General features: G+C 51.0%; 1 protein-coding gene across 3 annotated transcripts in view; it reads left to right on the forward strand.

The window, feature by feature from the left end:
• The first annotated feature begins 378 nt into the window (after positions 1 to 378).
• hipk2 (homeodomain interacting protein kinase 2) overlaps positions 379 to 25,696 on the forward strand; it is a 57,835-nt gene continuing 32,517 nt past the window's right edge. For 2 of the 3 annotated variants that reach the window (XM_029152535.2, XM_029152538.2), the window contains exons 1-2: positions 380 to 756; positions 14,587 to 15,766. In XM_029152535.2, the coding sequence (XP_029008368.1) occupies positions 738 to 756; positions 14,587 to 15,766 (1,199 nt within the window). In that variant the 5' untranslated portion in view covers positions 380 to 737. Of the gene's footprint in view, positions 757 to 14,586; positions 15,767 to 25,696 lie in introns of all 3 variants that reach the window. The other variant, XM_029152536.2, reaches the window with a different exon arrangement.

The following is a 25,696-nucleotide window of genomic DNA, read 5'->3' on the forward strand; positions in this document are numbered from 1 at the left end:
TATATATATTCTATTATTTTTGGCAGTATATATAAGTTTGATTAACTCAGCGTAAAATATAAATTAATAAATATAATATTTAATATGTTGTTTTCTTATTTATTACGTTGTAAATGTTATTTTTTTCAGTTCATGTCTACTTCTTAAATGCTTATTCTAAATGATTATAATTTGTCGCCTGAAATTATTTGTTCTTCAAGTGAACAAGTAGATGCTTTTTACAGATGCTATGCATAAAAAGGTAAGGACGATTATTTCTCATTGTTATTTGCCTCATTGCCCAGCCTGGTCCCAGAGCATCGGTTTGAGTCCACGGAGCGACGCCTCTCCTCGTTGCCTGCATCGACTCGCTCGTCACTCGATTGGCTCACTGTACACCAAACTCGCTGTGCTTTGACCGCTGCAACTTTTGCAGAGACTCCTCACTCCACAGACATGTCGCACAATAGCTGAAGCAAGCCTGTCACCGCGGCTCGTCAGCGGAGCCTCCACGAACTCACCGCGGCTCGGATTTGAATCGCACAGCCTCCGTCCCGTCGCTCCGCGCGCACCGGACGCTGCGTTTGAAGACGCTTGGATATGAATTATGAGCATTTTCCTCACTAATGAACCCGGCCAGTAATGCAGGAGACCGCGGCGACTCTCTCATCAGTGTTTCAAGATGGCAGATTTTTATTGAGTTTTGAACATATATCTCGCTTTATTTTTTGCCATGAATAACAGGAATCCTTGCACCGATGGCCCCTGTATACGAAGGTAAGACGGCGTTTGATAACGTGCTGTTATCCCTCTCCGTCACCGCTGTGGCAGTTGCGATACAATTGAATTGCGGCTGATACGGAGGGCAGAGATGCGCTGCGCCCTCGAAATCAACCTCATATATTCATATTCATCACGTTTTTTTCCGAACCCACCGCGAGCGGGCTGTCAAAAGCCCGCAGCTTTGTGCGCGAGTGCCTCCCGGTCACAATTAAAGATTATCAGCCAATGCTCAGTCAGATCGGGATGCCAGCCTGGTCGCAAATAGCGCCGATGGGGAACGCAGACCCTGCGGAATAAGGTCAAAGACGAACCATGTGCTTGACGCACGGGATTCCTAATGTGCACAGACACCTGGAAATGTTCTGTTTAGTCCTCGCGTCCGCTCCTCGTAGGAATTACAGCTGCGCTCGAGGAAGGAGAGGGAATGAGGGAAGGTCGGAGACCGATCGGTCAGAGTGTCGCCTCCATTCACTCCCAGCCTCCTTACCTCCGTTTATTTCCACGCCAGCCTTTAAAACTGACCGATTCCTATAAATTCTACGCTTCTCCCGGAAACGAAAGGCACGCTCAAACGCAACACACTGCCTGTCGCCGCCGCAGCGCCGTGGCTGTGACTAATCCAGTGGTCGGAGCGCTACCCTGCGTGCCTCCGTGAATTATGTGCTGTCATACAGTTTGTTTGTCGCCCGCGGAGTGCGATGCGCGCACGGACAACGTGTTCGCCTCGCGGGCGTCGCTGCAGGACGGCGCGCACGGGCCATCGTGGCCCGATAACGGCCGCGATCGGGGACGGAGGCTCCAACTGCAAACTACATAAACACGACTGAGCGCTCGAGTAGTATGAAATCAGAGGAGCGCCGGTGTGATACAGATACACGCAGGGCTATGCTGTATGATGATGCGTTCATACTGTATGTAATAATGCGCTACGGGGAGAGCTACAACGCAGGATCCGGAAAGGAAACAAGGGTGCATGCGTCTTATGCAAAATGTGAAGTAGCACAAAGCAAATAATGCGTCTCAGTGTTGCCAGTATTTATTTTTGAGCAGCCTCATGTTCTCTGCTCCGTGGTCCCTCTGCTGGCATCACAGGGAACCCCTCCTCTGCTCACGCTGACCGTTAACGGAAAAGAGCATTACACTTCAACACGTGTCATGTAAAAAGAAATATCACAAACATAACCAGGTCCTAATGGTAATATTTAGGCCACGTAATAGGCCAATGGAGGGGATTGGGTGTCTTTAAAGTACAACAACATGGCAACAAAGTCTTCGGTGAGTGCTGTCATGTCCCTGTAGCGATATTGGTGTGATTTCTCATTAGTGGTGTTGAGGCTTAGAGGCACAGCTCGAGACGCCGCCGCTTCAACATGAAAAGGAAAGTTGAAATGAGACTCCTATGCAAAAGGTAATTAGTGTAAATTACATTCCCTGGCTTTTCCCTTCACCACAGAGAGGAGGAGAAAGGAAGGCAAAGAGGCGGCAGGGGGAATTAATTACCTCGCCTGTCCTCCCCGGTGCAGGAGAGGGCTGTTATGTAGAGCAGCCGTGGAAATGGCCAAAGTCTCCGGTGGAAAATAGGTTTGGGGGCCCTTGACGTAGGAAGAGCTCAGCGATTAGGGCGATTACTCACCCCTGGCTCCAGACGAACTATTTATTAGTGATTTGAGATTCACACTAAATCTTATGTGGGATTTATGTATTTTCCTGTTGCTTCTGTTTTTTAAAATTTATTTAGTGCTACTTCTTGTTGAACGTCTGCCTTCGGTGCCTCCTGGCCCAGACGGACGGGCCATCAGGCGGCCCTGCCGGCAGGCGGGGCGGCGGGGCCGGTCGCCCCGGGAGCCCGGCCTCATAACCCAGACTGACATCTTGATGGATGTCTGTTGAAACGGAACAGGTCCAGCAGCCCCCAGCTGTGGAAAAGCTAATATTCAGACAGCGCGGACGCGCCGGCTCGCTCGCCCACCTGCCCTCCCGCCCGGCGAGATAGCGACTCAGGCGTGCGTGCGTGCGCATATGTCCCCGTTCGCGTATGAGCCCGTACGCGTGGGTCACGGACCATTTGCGGGGCACACGGGCCTGAACAGCCGCAGAACCGGGCACCAGGCGGACGGTCCACTTCATTTACGGCTCCGATCCGCTCCTTTCTGGGAAGAAGTCGTCTGGAGCGTGACTCACAGGGAGGCCGATTACGATGCTGGTGCTGATAGTGACTGGTGCTGCGGCGTCGCCGTCAGATCAGTGTTTTATCCATGAAGCGTTAATGTGACGTTACCTTGTGCTTTCCCTCAACATTGGAGATTGAGGACAAAGCGAGACTTTCTCCTCCCTAACTCTCTCGGCCTAACTCCCCCCCTCCCTCCCCTCTTCCCCTCCTGCTTGTTGGGAGCTTGATTGATATCTTCCTCACGGGGCCGCGACCCAGGCTTTGACTCCAAGGTTGCGTCTTTTTAAACTTTGATTAGAATTGCAGGAAGAACCCTGGGGGCCTTTTGGGGGGCCCCTGGCGGGGCCACACCCCGCGGCGGAGTCAGGGGGACTGCGGAGGGGTCTTTTTTTTTCTTCCCCTGAATGTTATGACAAGCTGGGTGGTGTGTTTAGCTCTTCAATGTCCAGAGTGGAGGAAACCAAAGGCCGGTGGAGCGAGCATAGCTAAACAGCGGGTGAGAGATTGGCTCAAAGGCGAGAACAGTCATCACACCCCAAAACCTCGTAGGAGCCATTGTGAATGTTTATCTCTTGTTTTTCACTTTCACTCCGAGCCAGTTTTGATCTGTTTGTTGACCCGATGCATCACCTTATGACTTGTTTGGGAGGCTGTTTGCTCAGGAGGGGTTATGAAAATGGATAAGCTGTCTTTACAAGCATCGCTGTTGCATTATTCAAAGCATCGTCTCCAAAAAAGGAAGTGAAATCCAGTGTTGGGGAATTCTTTGCGCTATTGATTTGCCGAAGCATTTAGCGGGAGACGCGGAGGATTTGGAGGGAGACAGAATGTGGGTTCGGTGTGAGCGCGTGTCGCTCCGCGTTGAGGACGGGGGAACACGCGAGCCTGCGGATGCGCTTAAACAGTGCACAGGTGCGATCGCGGGGGTTTTGGAAAAGAGAGGGAGGAAGGGGTGCATCAGCCTGAACTGAAATGACAGATTAGTGGGAGAATACGAGCAGAGAGCGCCTGGCCATTTCAACGGGCTCAACTTTTCATATACTTCCTCTCGGCGAATTTCTCCGGAGTCAAAGTGCCTCCGGTGCCATCGTTCTTCTGGCTCCTTTTCTCTGTGCAGCAAATTCAATCGGGACCTCAAACGGGGGACCGTGCGCTCCTTATTTTCCGCGAGCCTCCCGTTTTAGCGCTCCCGCCATATGTTTCAGATCTGCGTTCAGAGTGACTCTGAAAGCCGGGCCCAGAGGTCCTGGAGGAGCGAGACCACATCAGTTACTGACATTAGTCGGTTGTTATCAGAGCGGAAGCGGGAGCTGTGCTCGGACGGAGCCTTAACCCCTTCGGCGGCCCGGCGCGAGGCCCGTGTGCGACAGCTGGGTCCGGCTGGGCCCGGGAGGGCGCCGACCTGCAGCTTCCAGGCTTCGTGAGGCGACGAGGTTCGATTGGGAAGAAATAAATATCCAGCGTGTCTCCAAAAGCACGCGGCATTTGCACAAAGTGCTTCTCCCACCCCCTAATGTAAACTCCCAGATATCAGTAGCGGAGCTCACGCCCACGAGGCACTCACAGGAGCACGTAGCCTCAGTCTGTGATTCCCTCCGTTCCCCGGCAGTCGTCCTGCTTCTAAAGGACTCGCTGATGGGAAAGAGTTATGGTTTAGCATCAGTTTTGTAGCTCTGTCCTTTTACTACATCTAAGATCGGCATGAGTAGGAGGTACCCGGGCGTCCAAACAAGACCCCTCGCCTCCTCACCTCCGACACATCCGCCGCTTTGATCCGCGCCGAGAGCCGCACATCAAACCAAGGTTTCGGCGCGAACCGGGCCTTTTGTCAACGCGCGCCCGTGAAGCAGTGATTACGCAGGGTCTCCCGGAGCACAAAGGGCACCTTGACGTGCGCCGGGTGTCAAGTCGCCGCCCAGCGCCTCACGTGGCCCCGGGCGCCGTTAGCGTGATCTGCATTTTTTGGTCACATGTCGTATATTGCACGCTCATTTTGCAACCTCTCATCATCTGCCAATGACCCACACTGACAACCCCCCCCCCCCCCCCCCCCCCCCACCACCACCACCACCACCACCATCACACACACAGCAGGCTCTCTCAGCGTTTCCCTGCCCCTCCCCCACGTCTATCTCTTATCTGTCCTTCCATCCCGCTCTGTTTGTTGATAAGCCGAGAGGCCATTGGCCAGCACACATGGTGCCCATGTGACACTTAAGCAACAGCCTGATGGCCAGATTGGAAGCCCCTATGTGTGTGTGTGTGTGTCTGTGTGTGTGTGTGTGTGTGTGTGTGTGTGTGTGTGTGTGTGTGTGTGTGTGTGTGTGTGTGTGTGTGTGCGTGCGTGCGTGCGTGTGCGTGTGTGTATGTGTGTGTGTGTGTGTGTGTGTATAGCCTGCAGACACCACGCCACTGTAGCTGTTTCCCATTCTCTAACCATGACCCCCACCCCACTCGCTCCTCCTATAACACCCCCACCCACCCATTACCAGCAACACCACCAGCTTGTTGGCGCTTCACATTATTCCATGTCCTAATCCTATTGTGTGCGGTAGTGTCCGCTCCCGTCAGCTCCCCGGTTCGTGGGCCGGCTTCGGCCTCTCACGAACAGTTGCACAAATACCTCGAATGTGGTGCAAAGACGACGGGTGATGTAAGGCGCGACAGCCGGGCGGAGAACGCAACCGCTGCTCTTTCAGCCACTTGATTTGAACACGAAGGCTTTAAGCGTGTCTTCGCGTGACACGAAGCGTGGAGATAGTCTTTCATAACGTTCTGAGGGCGGCAGGTGAGGAGGGGTGGGGGGGGGGGGTCTGCGTCCTCATACCCTGTGACGCGCCCTGGGCCCCTTCACAGATGGCTGCAGGTACAGCGCCGCGCTTGGCCGATAACCAAAGGACTTCAAAGCCCAGACGAGCGCCCGAGCCCTTTTCTGTCCGGCGCCAGGAGGCGAAAAGCGTAGGGACACAGAGAGGAGCACACCCGGGCAGTCAAAAGAGTCAACAGGCATGGAAATGAGGCGCTTTAACCCTTCGCTCCGTGCGCGCTCTCATGATCTCTCCTCTGTCCTCCGCTTTGATTCAGTCGTCATGCTGTGTGTTTGTCATTATTCCATTACAGCCAACGCCGTCACATCGACACATCCTCTCGCTCGCCACATACGGAGAAACGATGTGACGGTCACCGTTGAAGATAGACGCCCCCCTCCCCCTCCCCCTCTGTCGCTCTCAAGTGATTTCTCCTTCCTTCTTAATTTGTTTCAGATCAGGGACTCTCTGAGGAGCCCTGTGTTTCGTGTGAAATATCATTTTCACTACACAGTAAACCAAGAAGTTGCACATCAAAAGGAGCAGGAGGTGGAAATGACGAAACGCACTGATAGAAATCTCTCTGAGGTTCACACTGTATTAGATTGGTGCCTGCGCCTATTTAATATTCATATATGTGGCGGAAAGTTATTCCTTCATTTCTGCTGAATGCTGAGAACCGGGCTTTTGCGAGCTTTTAAGGGGACAATGGTAAGGAGTCATTGATTCAAGCAGACAATCCAGCGGCTCCTCTATTACTGACGCGAGGAAACGCCGAACGTCCCACATGTGGGAGAATATTTCCTCACAGCATCTCTGAGGACGTTTAGTAACATTCAGTTGCAGTAAAACTGAATAATTACGGTTGCTTAATGGCACTGTGAGGGGTTTTATTCAAAAACTGTTAAATTTAGGATCCCCAGAAAGGTTTGAAGAAGCGTATACTACCTTTGTGATTTTCATTATTTTATTGCAAATGGTCTAACAAATTGCTTTTTCACTCATCTCATTAAGGTAAATTTACAATAGAGGCCTGAGCTGTTTCCTCGGCTTTGAGGAATTCCAGCGCTTGAAAGGCTTCTTGTGCCGCTCCCGCCGAAGCGTGACTCGACGTTCTGTAACCAAAGTTTTTATTCGCCGTACACATATGGGATTCAGGAATAATAGCAGCAGCTATTAATGTGCGGCGGCATTGGAAGCAAACGGGCTGCGCACCTTCTAGATCCACTCCTCACTTCAAAGCCCGGGGCGCATCACGGCCGGCCTGCGGCTCTCGCCGCTCGGCAGCTTTTTGAACTGACCCCTCCATTCAAGTCTGAGAGACGGGGAGAGAGAGAGAGAATGGCAGCGAAGACGGGGAGTGACAGAGATTGAAAAAGTAAGGCAGGAGTGGGAGGGGGGAGGGGGGGTATGGCCACGATGCAGGGGTAGGGAGATGAATACCTTCTATTGGGGGCCCCTGGGCCTCAGGGGCACTGCCACAGGTCAGGGGGCTCTCAGAGGGGACTAGCGGTGAGTTTTTATGTAGGTGGGGGGGGTCGCCGGTCTTCAGAGGCAGCGGTGGCAGCGTTGCTGGTGGTGTGTGTGTGTGGGGGGGGTCGCTGATCCCACCCGCTCGTCTCCTTTAACCTGTCTCCTTCCTTGCATCTGGGATCAGCGCGGCGCCCGTCGCCCGGGCTCCCCTGACGGACGCCAGCAGCTGCTAACACACAAACCCCCCACCCCCCCACAACCCTGCCGCAACCATCACTTTTAGAGAAGCTGGCCCAGAAAAAGGCCAAAAGTTGACCTTTCGCTATGAGAAACCAGTTCTCTTCCCCTCAGCGCTGCAGAGCGGTCCGAGCCAGAGCGGTTGTTAAGCCTCAGTGAGAGGAGACATCTGCATGCGCCAGCGTTAACGCTAAAGACATGTGGGCATAAACGTTTAGAAACACGGGCCTCATTCAGAGCCTAATATTTTAATAGCCTGTACAAAAAATAGCTCAGCTGGGCAAACAGACTAAAAGCATTTCTCTCTCGATTCGCAGCAATAAAGCATCTTACAGTATGATGAATCATTATTTATTGACTTCCCACAGCTCGTCTCTTCCATCTGTTAAAAGTGCTCTCAGCTACTACTGAACTGGGAGTTTAGCAACATCACAGGCAGCGAGAACCAAGCGGGCAGGTTTTATAAAGTAAACGGATCTTTAGTAATTTACCCAACAAAGTATGTCACCATTTCTATAATTACACAGCCAGGGAACAACTGTCACGCTTCTTTATTTGAAGGTGTTTACCTTTTAATCATGCCAGTGCAAATGTGTGTGTGTGTGTGTGTGTGTGAGTGTGTGTGTGTGTGTGTGTGTGTGTGTGTGTGTGTGTGTGTGTGTGTGTGTGTGTGCGTGTGTGTGTGTGGTCGGGGAAAACAAAACATTTCCTCCATGGGTTTGGACGCTTTCTGTGGCTGTGAGGACACTGTAAATATAATCAGCTAAAACCATGATTTTCACGCTGAATCAGAGGCAGAGTTGCCCGGTCACATTTATTACCTCAGCTCTGCGGCCAGAAGGAGCCGACAGCCATGTTTATGACACACTGCCACTTTTATTAAGGGCACATATGTCTTGGTGAATGGCCGCGTGAGCTCATTCACTCTCGTAAGTCTAACAGGAAAACAACTGTTTAAATATAGCAACCAGCTTATTTGATTTGTTGCAGAAACAACAGGGTGATTGAGGCCCGATACAAAAGAATTAGACGAAGAAGAGCGATTGACTCTTTAATTAGCATGCATATGGACGCGACCCCTCCGGTAGGACGGCTGGGTGCAAGTCGAGGCATTTTAGAAGGAGAAAGAGGCATCTGAAGTTTAAATTAGCCTCATCCGCGGCCTCAATGGGCCCTGAGCCGCAGCTTCACACACCCTGCTGAAATATCACACAGCCCTGTTGCCCGGGGAGGCATGTGCTCCGCCGCCAGCCTGTGTGCGATAGCGGGGGTTAGGAAGCGCCAGGAGGAAGGCGGAGCCTCACGCCAGCATCAGCACTTATCATTATCAAACACACGGGCTCGACCCCACCTTCAAAACGTGAGAGGTGAACGTGACACGGCGGGCGTCGGTAGGCGCTCGCGCGCGCTGCGGCAAACACAAACAAGGAACACGTCTCAGATATTCCCCCAGCCACCGGCGCCCTTTGTCTCCGTGAAATGAGTTTGGCATCTGAACACGGTGCTCTGGAAGTATCAGGAAGTGATTGGTCCCAGGCGTCTGGTGGTTGTTCAGGTTCGACTGGTTGCTCTGTTGTTGGGGTTCATCGCTGGGCGGCTGATGGGCGAGGCATCGGCCCTGTGCGTGCTTGTGTGTGTGTGTGTTGGGGTGGCAGTCATTGTGACGCCGCATAGCTAAAATGCTTGAGAGTCACGCAGCACGTGCACACACACACACACACACACACACACACACACACACACACACACACACACACACACACACCTGTCCCACGCGCAGGTTGTGTGCTGCATCATCAGTGCAGGACAGGCGTTATTCCAGCTGACTCTGTGGGATGTTACTGCAGCGGCAGACTTTGACCCCTGACTCAGGAGCACACCCAAAACTCTCTCTCACTTATTCTTACTTGTACATTCAGAATAATAGTGAGAACATTTGAGGAACTATTGTTTTACCATTTTATATTTTCAAATGGTTTTTAGTTTATATGTTTTTTTTTATTCTGACAGTTAATCACTCATGCCCGAGACCATAATTGCATTTGTTTGTCCAGGAAGGGGTCGGACCCTTTGGAAATCAAATTAAAATCTCTGATTTGGAAAGGTTAACTTCCCAAGCGCATTCAGGCCTTTGTGCCGCGAACACGTGAGCGCGTGCCAATGTCTGCGTCGTTGAGTTTCATTTGACGTTTGCATATCGCTGGCTTTTGTCGTCTATGTGTCCTTACAGAACCTCAGGTTACAGTCCGTTGCAACAGCAGCAAACAAGGCCACCATTCACCCTGACAATGGGCCCTCATATTTCACTGTGTCGATTGTAGCCTAACCAAATCCACCCCGCTTCACCCCCCCCCCCCACACACACACACACACTCAAATCAACTTCCCACTCTACGTTTCTCCTACATCTGATTCGCGTGTGTCGTCCCCCCATTGTTTCTTCATGTCAGGTTATCATTTCTTTCTCGCACGCATGTGTGTGTGTGTGTGTGTTGATCTCATTACAGAGCTGTACATTGTGTTGTCATTCGTGATCCCAATGACATGAGAGGAAGTATGGTGCGTCGGGGCGTTCCATGCTGCCTGTAAACGATAAGCGCTGGGCCGAACGAACGGCTGCTTATCAGGTGTGTGTGTGTGTGTGTGTGTGTGTGTGTGTGTGTGTGCGTGCAGTTCAGTGCTTACTGTGGACATAAGGGGTAATACAGCCATGAGTTAACAGGTGCTAACAGGTATGATACGGCACGTTTCCTCAAGATAGAAAATATTTCTCCCTTTTTTTTTTACAATCAAATTAATATTTTACCAAGTACATTCTTTCTTTCTTTCTTTCTTTCTTTCTTTCTTTCTTTCTTTCTTTCTTTCTTTCTTTCTTTCTTTCTTTCTTTCTTTCTTTCTTTCTTTCTCTCTCTCTCTCTCTCTCTCTCTCTCTCTCTCTCTCTCTCTCTCTCTATGAGGAAGTTGGCTGCTGCGTCTCGTACACTCGTGATTTGCTTAATAAGAAATCCAGCTTCAGCCCTCGGCCCCCCTTCCTCCTCCTCCTCCCCCTCCTCTTCCTCCCCTCCTCTTCCTCCTCCTCCTCCACCGCCCCGCTGCCTCGGTTCAGCGCATGGTTAGGCTGACCTGGCAGTATAAACAAGGCAAATGTTTTTCTCACACCAGCCGTTTTATGACCACGCTCGTAACGTGAACAGCAGCCCCCTTATCTACTGACAACTGCCCGAAGCTTCACTTCAGATTACAAACGCTATCACTGAAGCCGTTGCTCTGCACGTTATGATGAGCTACATGCATCTATAAGGTCATAATCTAATAAAGGCTGCTGCAGCTGTTTAAACCTCCTGCACCAGCGCTTCCGTGCGCACCCACGTGAGGACATGTGTGTGATAGCTTCTTGCTGACGTATCCTTACGTGTGCGTTTGAAGTGCTGACTGAACGCTTTATCTCTCGGCTAACACAACATGTTGTATCTTTGACTGTTTGCCTCCAGGAAGGGGAGAGCTGAGGGAGTGTCGCATTTACAGCGGGCACGTTGCTGATTTACAAGCTGAGAAGTCCTGTGCATGTCTGTCAGTCGGCGTTAATCTGCCTTCTGGGCCGACCATATGCTCACTAGTTATTTGTCCACCGCGAAGAGGAATGGTTTCAGCGTTTTCCTGATGCCTTTTTCTATTTATAAGAAACGCTGTGGTCAAAAAGTGGCCACAGGTGAGAGAGGTGTGTACTGTCAAACCAGAAACAAGGCAGGAGGTAGAAATCTGTATGGACAAAATGTTCCCCCTCGGTGCATTTAACCCCAAAGTCCTTGTCTCTGCCCTCGCTGCAAATTTCCCACCAGAGCCTCCACTGGCTGTGATGACTTTGAATAAAATGCTCCACGTTCATACGTATACAGCCTTTTGCAGCTGTTAGGTGTCAGGGTGTTCAGAGGAAAAAAAAAAGGTTCCGGCTGTATCTCACAACAGGAAAGGTTGAGCTAATGCTTAGTCTAGACGGCCATAAGTCATTTCATTAGCTGCCAATTTGGCCTACTCCCCCGCCCCATGTCCAGCAGTCAGGCAGACACTGGGATGTCCAGCAGAGAGACAGTGTCTCTGTTGGTGGCCATTAGGCCTCAGGAAGTAGTTAAATATATCTAAAGCAGGGGACATCAAGCAGACTGACCTGAGTGCTGTTTCTGGAAAGTCTCCTAGGTGACAGCCCTGGTCTCGCTAATGTCTATCCATTTGGATGATTTGGTCCAGGCTCAACACGGCACAGCTGATATCGACTAGTAGATGTGTTTAAACATGCCTGGGTTTCATGGGGCATTGCCATTGTAGTGTCTCCACGATTGTTTCCAGATATTTTGGGTACCGGCAGCGATGAGTTGCCGCTTATAATAAACCCCAAACACTTGGCAGCGCTGGTGGCGTCTAACGGCGTCCTCATCAACACCCTCTGTCAAGTTGTCAGGGGACTATAAATGAGGGGTTTAATAAAGGAGAGCAAACAGAAGCAGGTCACAGGCTAGAATGCGAGGGCCACTCGTGGTCCTGCTCTCCACGTCCCATTCTCTTCCCTCCCTTTCAGTCTGTCCCTCACCCTGACATGGCATGCAGAACGGCCCTGATCCTCCCAAAAAGAAGATTAACAAACCCCTGACAGAGAAGTAATCTCGCTGAAAACATCGACTATTACAATTTCAACATGCTGCCTCTAAACAGTAAAAATGCCTCTTTGGTATGCTGCTTAATTGCAGTGTTTGGGACACAGGCTTCTTTGAGCTATGCTAAATGGAAAGCCCTGGCTACTGAAGGCATTCCAACATTGTACAACAATGGACCTTTACAGTTTTCCCGGTCGGCACCGAATTCAGATATTCCAGCAAACTTGAGGAGACATTTTGGGGAGAAGGTGTTGCTTGCGACGGCATCACAGCAGGCCCGGTTCTTCAGATTCTAGATCGTAAATATGTTGGAGCTTTAGTTCGGGTGAGGAGTGATTTATGAGGACTGGAGCAGGCTTTCCCAGTGAAGTATAATTGGCCACATTGTTGCCTGTGTATGTTGTCATGAGATAACATTCCAACCATTTGACCTCTTGCTTTTGGTTCGTTTAATTACTTATCTGTGTTCCACACTGGGCTGGAAACTTACAGCACTCTTTGTACAGATATAAGCTTTGCGGTGAAACCAACTGTGAACAATTTCTTAACGCATTTCATTTGCCTTTCTGTTTGTCAGCTGTACGTCAGAGCCCGGCCGCAGTTTGGCCTAGACTGTATCGTACAGGAGCAGGTGAAACCTTTGACCACAGCTCTCAAACTGACAGAGTGAATGAGTGGCTCAGATTGGGATTAAGGAGGAATTCATGTGGGGCTAATGCAAAGAGCAGCCAGCCCCAATCTGGTCTCATAAAACCCAAAGCTACCCTTAATCACGCTGGCAGATATGAAACACTGGAATTTTCCCTAAGAGAAGCAGGGCCAGCTCAGCATCCGTCCATCCGTCCATCTTTGCGTCCGTTGGCGCCTGCAATTATCCTCAAACGTTGTCGAGGCTGCTCGGTGACGCAACCCATCATTCAAATTATTTTTAGCACAAAGTCCAGCCACAGGAATTGGTAATCCAAGGAATGACATCTGGCCTTCAGGGCTTATGTGATTAGCAGAGAGCCTTGCCCCTAATAGCTTAGCGGACATACTTCATTACCTCTCTGGACCAGCTGTACCTGTGGGGCTGGACATTACCGGCAAGGTGTGTGCACAAAAAAGGCCGTTATCGATCTTTTAAAACGCACACGTACGAGTGTAAGGACTTAGTGGGAGGAAGAGAGGTCGAGAGTGTTAGGAAACAAACGAAGCAAAGTAGCTGCCAGCTAGCTACTGAATTAATCATCATCGCCACTCAAAGGCCTAATAATGACAAAGTGACCAGGCATATCCCCTTCCCTCTGCCTTCTGTCTGCACAGTGGAGCCCACAATCATGAAGGGAAATAGTCCTCTAATTACCTTTGAACACGGCGAAACTTCCCCAGCTTTCAAGAACACGCAGAAGCAGCAGCAAAACAAAGCTGTAGGGCTGCTTGCATACACGGCCTCTACTCGTGTTTGTGACCGTGGCGCTCTTTCCATTCCGCTCGGGTCCATCAGAAACTAGACCTGCGGTACTTGTCTATGTGGGTGTCGGCACGGCCAGGTGGAAGCCATTTTGCATTTACTGGAAACTCTTTACACACAGTGTTACTATAAGTGTCCGTCGCGCTGTAATAATCATTTCAACGTCGCAAACAACCCTGTTTGTTAAACACAGAGATAAAGAAAGGGACTATTTTGGGCAGTTGTTTGCTTGGAGAAGCGTTTGCTTGTTCCGAGGCAGCCCGTTCCCAGGAGTTCAGAGCACAGCCTTGCTGCAGTTTTTGTTTTGTTGACTTCAGGATCTGTGGTTGAGAGGGAGTTCAGCGCCGCTCTTCTGTTTCCCTATGCACTTGAACAAAATCTCCTCCGTCACCTTCCCTGAAGTGAATAATTGTGTGGCAGTAAATGCGAGGCCTTGGGTGTGTGGTGGGGAAGGAAATTGCAATCATTCCTTGAGACCTTATTTTGGGGGGGGGCTGTTTTCTTATTGTGTACGATTTTGTGTTGCTCCTCTGTCTCTGTGGAGCATCCAATGAAAGGGTATTCTTTTAGTATTCACTCGGCCGATTTACTACGCTGCAGATGGGAACGGTGGAAAACTGGCATTTCCTTTGTATGAACCAGAGGTTTGCATAAGCGGTACCCATTCTATGCCTGTTTATCTTTTGCTAAACATTTGGGTCTTTATTTATTTCAAAAGACAATTGAAATGCACAAATTGCATTTTATTAAAACATTCTGATATTTTTGCATTTACATTCTGCAATATTTTATTAGAAATTGCTAGATGCTATTTCAAATACACAAAGAAAATTATTTTAGGGCTGATGAAAAATAGTTAAAGGATTTTTAAAACACCAAGCATATATGTTGATGTATCAGCATGTTAACTTTGACCTGCTGTGACATGTCCTGTCCTTATTTAAAGACTCAGGCTACCACTCATGTTGCAGACTCTCAAATTCCTAACCTCTCACTTTCGTTCCCCTCCTGTCTTCTCGCCCCCCCCACTCACAGGTATGGCCTCGCAAGTGCAAGTGTTCTCCCCTCACACTCTCCAGTCAAGTGCCTTCTTTAGCGTGAAGAAACTGAAGGTGGAGCAGAGTTGCAACTGGGATATGACCGGGTACGGCACACACAGCAAAGTCTACAGCCACAACAGCAGCAAGAACGTGTCGGCCGCCAGCGGACCCCTAGGGATCAACAGCTCCCTGCAGGTTGCGAGCTCCACCTTGCCCTACGAGCAGGCGCTCATCTTCCCAGCCAGCGCGGGCCACATCGTGGTCGCCTCAGCCAGCAGCACCTCGGGGGCCGTGGGGTCTCTGTTGGGCGGCGGGGGTGGAGGCAGCAGCAGCAACAGTAGTGGCGGTGGAGCTGGCGGCTGTGGCAGCGGCGTGGGTGGCGGGGTCGGCGTTCATAACCTGACGCGCCGCAGCACAGTCAGTCTCCTGGATACGTACCAGAGATGCGGGCTTAAGCGCAAGAGCGAAGAGCTTGACAACAACAGCAGTGTGCAGATAATCGAGGAGCACGGCCCGCCGATGATCCAGAACGGGGCGGCGAGCGGCGCCACGGTGGCCACGGCGGCCACCGCCACGTCTACGGCGACGTCCAAGAACAGCGGCTCCAACAACGAGGGGGACTACCAGCTGGTGCAGCATGAGGTGCTCTGCTCCATGACCAACACCTATGAGGTGCTGGAGTTCCTGGGGAGAGGAACCTTCGGGCAGGTGGTCAAGTGCTGGAAGAGGGGCACCAACGAGATCGTGGCGATCAAGATCCTAAAGAACCACCCGTCTTACGCACGGCAGGGTCAGATAGAGGTCAGCATCCTGGCGCGTCTCAGCACGGAGAGCGCCGATGACTACAACTTTGTGAGGGCCTACGAGTGCTTCCAGCACAAGAACCACACGTGCCTGGTATTTGAGATGCTGGAGCAGAACCTGTACGACTTCCTCAAGCAGAACAAGTTCAGCCCCCTGCCGCTCAAGTACATCAGACCCGTGCTGCAGCAGGTGGCCACGGCGCTCATGAAGCTGAAGAGCCTGGGGCTGATCCACGCCGACCTGAAGCCGGAGAACATCATGCTGGTGGACCCGTCCCGACAGCCCTACCGGGTCAAAGTCATCGACTTTGGCTCAGCCAGCCACGTGTCCAAAGCAGTGTGCTCCACGTACCTACAGTCCAGATACTACAGGTAAGCGCTGCGGCTTCAAAATGCTTACAGTGCGTCCCAACAACAGGCATTCTTGTGCGATGCTAAAGAGAAAAACCAGATGTGCCACTTTGTTTGTTCTTGTTTACTCTGTTGGGATAATCACGGTGGTCTCCGCATCCTATTTGATTTATTGCTGCTTTAATAGGAATGTTTTGATAGTTGAGCTGATTATTTGGCTTCGCTGCCAACCATATGAGCTTCTGCTGAGGACCTCTCTCGCTGCCTTTCCTGTTGGCTTGCTCAGCCTCCTAGTTAACCCTCCTTCAGTGTGGGATAGGGCAGTAAAAGGCCCGCGGACCAGCCAGCCGCTTATTGTGCTTAACGAGGCAATTTTTATGAAGCATGTTGGAGTGTTACTTGGATTGTTATGGAGGGCTGCTTTAGTTACAACACAAACTGCTGTAGTTCCAATAAAAGTGTGTCAAAACACACTGGATATTTGAAGTAAAAAACGCTTGTTATTGTGGAAAACATATTTTTCCTGCGTCCAGTGGAGGGTTTTCTTTTTAAAAAGATCTGAGAGAAACTCCCTGGTTGAGGAAGGGCAGTGATCATGTGGGGTGGCGGCCTGCCCACGGGCGTCTATTCACCCTGCTCCTGCCAGGCCCCCGGACCCTCAGCACCCCATCACCAATGGCTGGCTCCCATTTCTCCTGGGATCGCGATGAGGGGTCAGCCCGAGTTCTCCGGTAATATGTGCCTGTAATCCACACCAGCGGGCCCTGCATTAGAACCAGATGACTCTCTGGAAAGGCCCTCCTTTCTTTTCCCCCCGCGCTTCTCAAACGGCCCATCTCGCCCATAGCGTACAGTGTGTTTTGGGCTCAGGCAGAGGCAGCGCCGAGGGGAAGCTGTGCGAGGACTCAAGCGGTGTCCATGTCTGTACAGAGAGCTGCCTTGTTAGGGGCTCAGGCCTCGTGCTGGGGGCTGGAGCTGATGGGGGAACAGGTGTGCATGAGCCACGGTCGGTGCCACACACGTAAACACACACCCACACGCACACATATGCCAGGTGGCGCTTCTGCAACACTGCAGAAATTCTGCCAAGACACGTTTGTGGTCACAATTTAGTGGATTGTGTCTATAGAAACGCCGGGTTTTGCTATCTGTACTCCTAATGTTTGCTTTTCAAGACAACTGTTTCCCGACTGAGTGATGGAGAGAGATTTTATTGAAATTTATTTCATAAACAATTAACTAAACCAGATCCAGAATCTATATAAAGATCCCTCTATGGGAGTCGGGTTGTCCGTGTCACCAGGGCAGAGCTGGTGTTTCACTTTAAGTGGCTCATCCTGAAGTAAACACTCCTCGTTGACTGTTTTTTGTTGCTCCTGGGCTGGAGGTCAACAAGCAGGCCGTAAAAGAAATACAGTTTGTTTTCTTGGGGAATGACAAGCGGAGGAGAGACGCAAAGATCATCCCTTCATTTCCTCTTGGCAGTGAGGGAGGGGAAAGAAAGGCTGACACCAGACCAGAAAATTACCCATCAGCCACCAAAAACCCAGACCGGGGACTGGGTGACCCTGGTTTGAGGCGTTTTGGGACGAGCGCATGCGTGTCGCAGGGTGTTTGTTCGAGCGTGGGCTTTAGCAGAACGCGTGAGGGGATGAGGCGAGGGTGTCTCCAACATCACACGCCGCTTGGGCCGCAAACAAAGTTAGTCTGCGGGTAGAGTTCACGGCGAGTTCAAAAGCTTAGAGAACATCAAACCATCTTTGATGATTTCAGATGAGGAGATAGCAGGACAGTTTCTGTTGCACACAGTACCTGTACAGAGCAGAGATTACATACTGGCTGTCTCTGTGTTACTCTATATCCTCCACAATAACCAAAACATCCCCCAGTTGTCTTCTTTGAGTCCTGTTAAGCAGAATTTCCATGTCCTTCCTGAGTGCACGTCAGTTTTTCCCTCTGCTGGGGTGAAATGACGTTGGCACCGGTCTTATGGCACAAATGGCAACGCGTCATTTCAAGCACGTCCACCAAACGTCCCACTGGCTTTTTGCTTGCGTCCATGGAAATCTCACACCGCCCGTAGACGGCTGTTTGTATTTTAGATATGTCATAGATATGCTGTTGACATTGTCTGCGCGGTGAGAGCCTTGCAAATGAGTTATGGATTTTTCCACAAGGTTGACTCATGCAAATAAAACACCAGCATTCAAGGTAAACAAGTGATGTGCCGGCGCTCGGAGTGCTCCGAGTTCCGACTCCGGCGCCCCGCGACTGCGGGCGCGGTGCGGCAGAGCTCATCCGTCCTTGTCAAGCAGGCGTTCCCGCGGCGCCTCTGCACCCGCGGGGACAGGCTTGAGTGCAGCCAGTGTGAAGAATTAACACCTTAAGGTCAGAGTCTCCTCTCCCTCCGCACTGCTCCTAACGACGCCATGGCGCTTGCGTCCACGGCGCATCATCGGTGACATAACCCTCTCGCTGCTTGCTTTATTTTTTAAGGGCTCCCTCCCCCTGCCCTTCTCCGGCCTTTACCTAATGATGTAACAGGTAAGCCGGCTAGTCAGGCTTACGCTGTGCTAGATAAAGGGATTAGGGCTCGTCCCAGTTGGGATCGTTTGTCCTATTTAGCCCATCGGTTAAAGGCCACAAAAAGGCTGGAATTCGGTGCCTGGGATGTTTAAAACGTCGCCACGGTGACGTCAGGGGTCCGTAGCTGAGCCAGCTCCTGTCGACCTCAACTTTTAATTGCGCCGGCTATCCCGGCTACATCTGAACAGGCAATTACCACGAATCGCCCACTTTCTACTCGCCCCACCTTTCACTGGGGATGTTTGCAACCTCTATAAAGACTTTTACCGTCTGGCATCACCGGAGTTCTCTTTATACACACCGCGCCCCTTCTGCACACACAAAGAAAGGTGGCGGTTTTACAATTTTGATGAAATGCCTCGGGGCAGATCGACGGCGACCAATAACTTGTAAGTTAGCAAGCGTTTCAATGTCAACTACCCACACATGTCCTCACCTGCCGTGTTTGTAACACGCACTCATTACAGAGTTCACCCTGCAAACACTAAGCAACGTACCCTTTACATGTGTGATACATCAGAAAGTTAATGTATTACAGTATCAAAAGCTTTACTCCTACTGTGTATTAGAGAATAAATAAGCAAACGCACTGGGAGTGGGAGGAATGGGCTCGTTGATGTCACCAGTAATCTGAAGTGGCCAGCGTCTGTGTACTTTCAGTGCTATCAGTGTGAAGCTTAAGGCCTCTGGCAGCAGAGATCTTAATGCATTCAGATGGAAGCTTCGCACAAAAGCTCACATTATGGACCTCTGCGCATTTTTCTCATTCTACTTTTAGAGCCCATATCTTCATCCATGCTGGCAGTAAAGACGGGTGCAGCTGATGCTACCGTAGCATCTCTCACAGCCCCCGGGGCCCGCGTCCTTGCCCTAATAACCGATGAAATACGTATCGGCCTCCATCAGATGTGGTGCAGTAGCAGCCCGGGCCGCGGCGGCTGAGTGTAAGGCGAGCCCCTGCCCCGGCCTGTCTATCTGCCTCTCTATCTGCTGTCTGCAGACACACAGACAGGGCAGGCGTTCCACAACATTTACCCTGCCTCCGTGCGAAACATCCAGGGGTGTTTTAATGAATGAGGTTGCCATTAGTTACTGTTCTGCGAAGCGTGCGTTGATGCGGACGCGCCAGACAGTCAGAGTGAAGGGGCAGGTGAACGCCGGCGGCGGGCCGCTACAGAGGAAGGACGGAGTCAGTCAAGGCGGAGTGGTTCGGGGCAGGACCCTGAGACGGGGGGCGGAGGCGTGCGGAAGGTTGCTGTTTTGCATTCCTGGTTGAAACGAATAGCAACGACGACAGATTATTACTAATGCAGATGAGCGTTCGTTAGGTTCAGCCTCACCGGGTGGTGGCTGTGGCAGCCCAGCTTCGTTCGCTGACTTTCCCAGTCAGTTTGTCTGTATTTTTTTTTTCTGCGGCCGTTCTGTCATTGTCGACTGTAGATGCCTATAAGAGAAACACCCCTAAAATGATAATTACCGCTGCCTGTGTTCACTACTGGGCCTTTTTTTATGACAGTCATAACACCTTAGTATGCATGACAGAATCCTAATAACCTGTTTCTCATTTATAATTTGCCTCTGGGCAGCTTTTCTATGTGTCTCCACAGAGCAGCAGGCAAGTAGGAGACATGTAGCTCAGGTAATTAACCAGCGCGAGTCTAGTACGTTCAGCCAAACATATACTGTACGTGGAGTTAAGACAGATTTTGGAAAACAACAAACTAGATATTCTAAGCTCTTATGGAAAAAGGAAAACTTCTCCACCTCCAGTGTGTGTGTGTGTGTGTGTGTGTGTGTGTGTGTGTTTGTGTGTGTGTGTGTGTGTGTGTGTGTGTGTGTGTGTGAGCAGCCTGCCGCTGGTGTGGGACTGAGCGCTCCTGCGATAAGACGGAGCTGTCTGAGTTTCACCACATCGTTTCATCCCGGCTACTTGTCTTTGTTCTCCTTCGCAGTTCAATTTCCATACATTTCCCAGGATATTAAGCCGACAGAAATTAAGCCGCCTTGATAAAAAACGCGGCGAGCCGCCCACTCCAGCTCAGCCTGCAATCTTCGCGGCTTCGTATTGATTGGCTCCCTCGAAAAACACAGTGTTTTTTGTTTTTTTTTCCACGCGCACGAACGGCCGAACCTTAGCGGCGTTGCGTGGCGTTGCCGCACAACACCGACTGTGAGCATGATGAAGTGGAAGGCCATTAGAACCGCGAGACCCGACTGCGGGGCTGCGGCCGCCTAACAATGGAATTTTCTTCTCGCTTAAGCCTGAAAATCATTATCTGGACAGGTGAAATCTCTCACAGCTGCAGATGTAGATTAATTTCCCTGCTAGCCTCGTATTTGTCTTTCTTTTCCTGGATTCAAGCACCGGTGGGTTGGCAGGGTGATGGCCATCAGCCGCTGACTGGCACCGGTGCCCCCAGGTCTAAATAAATCATGAGGCCTCCTGCTGACGCGCCCCTCCACCATTCCTGTATGGCCGCCATCCCTCTGCAGGGAGCTCCAGGAAAAGGGGGGGTGGCCCCCAACCCCGCGCTGCCTTGGCTCCTTCCCGCCCTTCTTCTCTGTCTCTTCACCCCCCCCCCCACTCCCACCCTCACCTCTTGCATTCACTTGCATGAATATTTAAAAGCTAACACCAGGATGGAAAATATGCAGCAAGGGCAATGAAGACTTGCTAAAAAGAGGGGGGGGAATAAAGAGAAATTCTCACTCTGGATTTCCTAATTTAAGTCGGGGTCATGGGAGTAGCGATGGAGCGCAGGCTGGTCCAATTACAGAGGGGGAGAGAGAGTTATAAAGACAGAGGCAAACAGAGGCCGTCAACAACACAAACAGGCAGAGGGCGAGGGGAGAGGCTGATCTAGGCTGCAGACGTCCAGCTGGGGAGAGGATCGGGAGCCCGGCGCTCGGCTCCACGCTGGCTTCTAATGCGCGCCCGCGTGTGCGCGCGCTGCCACTGTGACGGAAGGATGCCTGGTGCGCAGAGGCCCTCGCGAAGTCCTCGCCAGAACCGAGCGGATGCATTTGTTTTCTGGATTTGAAGGAATTTGCTGATGCGCGTGCACGGGGGTAAATACTTGAGCTAATTCGCGGCAGGCAAGCGGGCACAGCTCTCGGGCGTTCAGCCGGGCAGACGAGGCCTCGCTCCCGTCTCTGCCTCTCCTTTCATCACTTGATCGCCCTGCCTGTATCGCGTTCGATAGGACGACGCTCCAACGCCCGGTTAAACGCGCGCTCACAGTCGCGGTGACAGTCGTCGCGCTCTGAAATGCTGCTGTTTCTCATTGCCGATGGCAGATGAGTTAAACGGGGGCTCTGATCTTACCGCGCAGCTATTTTCAGCCGCGGCCATAGAGCCGCGCAGCTCCACCGCTGAGCCATTTTCATATCTCAGTCGACGTCGGGTCGTGCGGGGAAAAGAGACCCGACGCGAGCGGGATCGGGGAAAGTTGGAACATGAAACGGCAGCTCGACCCGATAGGTGCGAAGGCACAGGACACGTTTCTGATTTACTGGAAGCATTTGTCGGATAATTTAACCGGGAGCATGGGTCAAGAGAAAGGAAGGGGAAGTTTACAACATCAGCTGTCTGTTAGTCTTCTGGTCTTGGCTGGAGGCGCACGCAGGAAACGTTCCAGAGTATGTACATACATCCTCTCGTGTCACATCGCATCATGATCCAGATTATAAAGGCCACTCGTGATTCTATTGAAGCATTATTCTAGTCATAAAACAGGACTGGAGCAAATCCTTATGCAGCCAAGCTTGATGAATTATTTAAAATGACTAATAGTGCCTTGTGACAGAGAATGTATCGCTGTGGTGTATCAGATTGCAGTGGTTTCTGCCTGAGGCGTAATTTGTTTGGGAAAATAATTACTATTATATTGGATCTTGGTTAAATATTAAGAGGGTTAGGATTAGGAATGGCACAGCATCTAAGGGAGCTTTAGTCTGTTTCTGGGTAAATCCATTGCGCCAGACGTCACGACTGCAGACAGGCTGCCACAAAGGGAGAAAACATCTATAATTTATTGGTAAATACAAACTGCTGCGCCGAAAAAGCAATGCAAACTAATGAACTTTCCCCGTGCGCTCGGCTGCCGCGCTTCGAAAAACAAATCTCAGTGTTTTATGACTTACGGGCGACGGGGTTGTGCAGCGGAGTTTGGCTAGTTATTGAGCGCAGCAAGCTGGGATGCACCGAAGGGCATTAGGATATGCATCAGCCCACAGAGGAAGCAAAGACATGCGTTCCAGTGAGGCTGCGGAAAACAAAGACATGAAGAAGATGAAAGCAACAAAAGAAAAGGTCCAGACCCACACTGGGCTATTTGACAAGTGAGCTTATATCCTGTCCTGCCACATGCAAGCCTGTTCACTGTTTGCATCCTCAAAGCACCTCGTGGCCCTGCAGGATCGAATGTTTTACAGGAAACACACGCACGCACACACACACACACACACACACACACACACACACACACACACACACACACACACACACACACACACACACACACACACACACACACACACACACACACACACACACATTTAGTCAACACATGCAATGTGGCAGTAGGTGTGCCTGGATCGGCTGTGGCTGAGCTCAGAGAATACGGCTCCTCGGTGTGTGTTATCAGCGGGAACTGGACATAACTCACATCTCTCCTTTAAACACAGCAGGGAGCCAGCAGCACCAGCAGCACACCGCCTTTCATTACGGCCCGAATCTATATATCATCAAACAGATGGCTTCTCTTTAATCAAAGACAGGCTTGTTGTCCTTGTAAGCGAAAGGGAATTACATGCATATTTCAGCCCTCTGTTTCAATACCTACTCTAACTCTGAGTCGACTCTTTCTGCCGCTCACGTTCGGCAGACTCTCTAATTCACAGGGCGAGTCACCAGCGCCGCACTTGTACCCCTCACGCCAATCAAGGCGACTGAGGCTTACGTGAAAGTGGATTTTCTTTCTCTGTTTTGCCGGATAGTTGTACGCGTTAAGCAGGAATCACGGCTCAGTACACTTAGTAAAGACATGTTACACAAATTAATTAGCGAGTGAGTGCGGAGCTGTTGTCAACACACAAATAATCCACAGCTCATTTGGGCAGGAAACACATTTAACATCGGTGATTTAAATAAAATGCCCTTGCATCTTCTAAAAGTCTTTTCATCGAAATCTTTTCACTGCTTTTATTAATTAATGTATTTTTGCTCGAAACAAATGTCGAACGTCAATGCGCCACCTCGATTTGCACAACGCTCTGAAAAAGACGATCCGTGTTTGTGGCCATCGCCATGGCAACCGCGGCGGCGCCGCTCCGAAAGCGGGGCCCCCGCTCGCCTCTGAAGGTGCAACACCTGAACTAGACCGGGGCTGTTTTGATCCGGCCCCGGCCGACAGCTGTGCACTTGAGGGGCAGGGAGGGCCCTTGAGCCACGCTCTCATCTCGCTGCTATTGTTTGCCCAGGTGGGCCAGGACGCTCCGTCCCCCACCCCCACCCCCCACCGATCGCTCCGCCTCGCCTTCGCCTCCCTCTCTCTTGCTCGCTCTCGATCCCTTCGTCTCTCTCCCCTCGCTTCCCTCTGTCTTTTGTTCCTCGGGGACCTGTGGTCCAACTGAAGCTCTCGGTTACACAAAGAAACCCAAATTGTCTTTCATCCGCCTGTTACCAGCTGTGCACTTTGTACGTTTGCGCTTCCTCTCAGCGCGGAAAATATATAGATTTCACCCATGGCAGTGTTATCATTATTGGCTTTGAGTCAAAGCTTTCCTAGCGGAGTCTCTGGCTTCTTTTACAACTCCACTGTAGGTTCCTAATTTCTTATTAAAGACTTTGGCATGTCTGTGCTGTTAGGGGCGCCCTTAAATATTCCTCCATCTTTCTGGGAGTGGAGCAGCTTTATAAATGTAAAAATAGATTGATGCCGAGAAGCCCCACAAGCCCGTTCTCCTTCTCCATCTTGCGGGCAATATATGTGCCAAGCTCTTGACATAACACACAGGTGCTGGGAGGAGCACAATACCCCCCAAAGGCCCAAAGTCCCAAACCAACTCTGTTATTCACAGTGTCGCCATGGTGACAGTGAAGCTTCAAGTCAGTCACAAAGATGTGTTGTTTTTTTTTTTTTGGTGTTTACGAAAGGGAGCGAGAAAGGAGGCGAGATGGCCCATTTAGCATACCCAGAGTTTCTGGCCTCGTGTACAGCATTGCTCAGGGCACCGCGAGGAGCAGCTGAGAAAACAGCAGGGAACTTTCATTAGTGATCCCTGCCCCCTGTCCCCTTTTCCCTCTTTGCTTCTTTTTTTACGTCTTTCTATCCATCATCATTCTCCCGGAGACTCCTTCCCTCCGTCCCGTGTCCTCCCTCTTCCATCGCTCCCTTCCTTCCTCCATTTCCTCCACCCTGACCTCTGTCCCTTGCGTCAAATGTGCCTGGTACTTCAATCATCGCATGCTAAAGCCACACGGGATCTCGACGCCTCGTCCCTCACAGCCGACCGGTACAATATGTTAGCGCGCCGTATTATTTTGTTTGGTGCATTTGTCGTTGAACATTCAACAGCATTGAATTTTGAGGGCGATGGTACACTAGACGACAAAAAGGAAGTGTTGTTTCGGTTTAGCACAAACAAACAGGCGGTTAGGAGAAGGAGGTCAAATTCGCTACCAGGTGTCCCACAGTCAGATATGTGCACGCCACAAGGCGTACAACTTGTTGCCTCGGCGCTACCGCAGGAGGAGCGAGCTTAACAGACTCCCTGAACTCATTTGCACGTCTTTGTGCTCCCGTCTCGCCTCCGGATCGTCGGTGCACGCCGCAGCTCAAATCAATCATAGCCGCAGCACCTGTTCTGCAGAAATGCCAGCGTCAGTTAAAAAGGTCCTCTGTCGGTTTGTTTGTTTTCGCGTCGCCGCGTCGGTTTTGTTTGTCTTTTTCTTTCCTCCGCCGGAGCGGGGGTGGGGGGTGGCGCTGGTGGTTGGAGGGGGTGGGGGTGTGGGGGGGGGGGGATCGATGACTAAGTGCACTGAATCAAAAATGAGACGGAGAGTGTGTCAGTATATATGAGCGGCAGAGTGTGAAAGCACCAGCTACAGTAAATGACATCTTTCAGGCTCTTTCTTTGTTTTCGCCCGAAACGAAAAATAAGCATATTTTCTCTCTCTCTCTCTCTCTCTCTCTCCTTCATTAGCTCTCCAAAGTTTAGATTTATGAAAAGAAGCCATTTCGTGGGACTAATTGTGCGAAGGCAGCTGCCGAAGCATCTGAGGACGGGTCCTAGCAGTTCCCGCAAATGTGCCCACCTTTCGTAAAAGCGTGGGAGTTACTGGCCAGCGACGCTCGCGACGCA

This window comes from Betta splendens, chromosome 6 (assembly GCF_900634795.4).
Source record: "Betta splendens chromosome 6, fBetSpl5.4, whole genome shotgun sequence".
Lineage (NCBI taxonomy): Eukaryota > Metazoa > Chordata > Actinopteri > Anabantiformes > Osphronemidae > Betta > Betta splendens.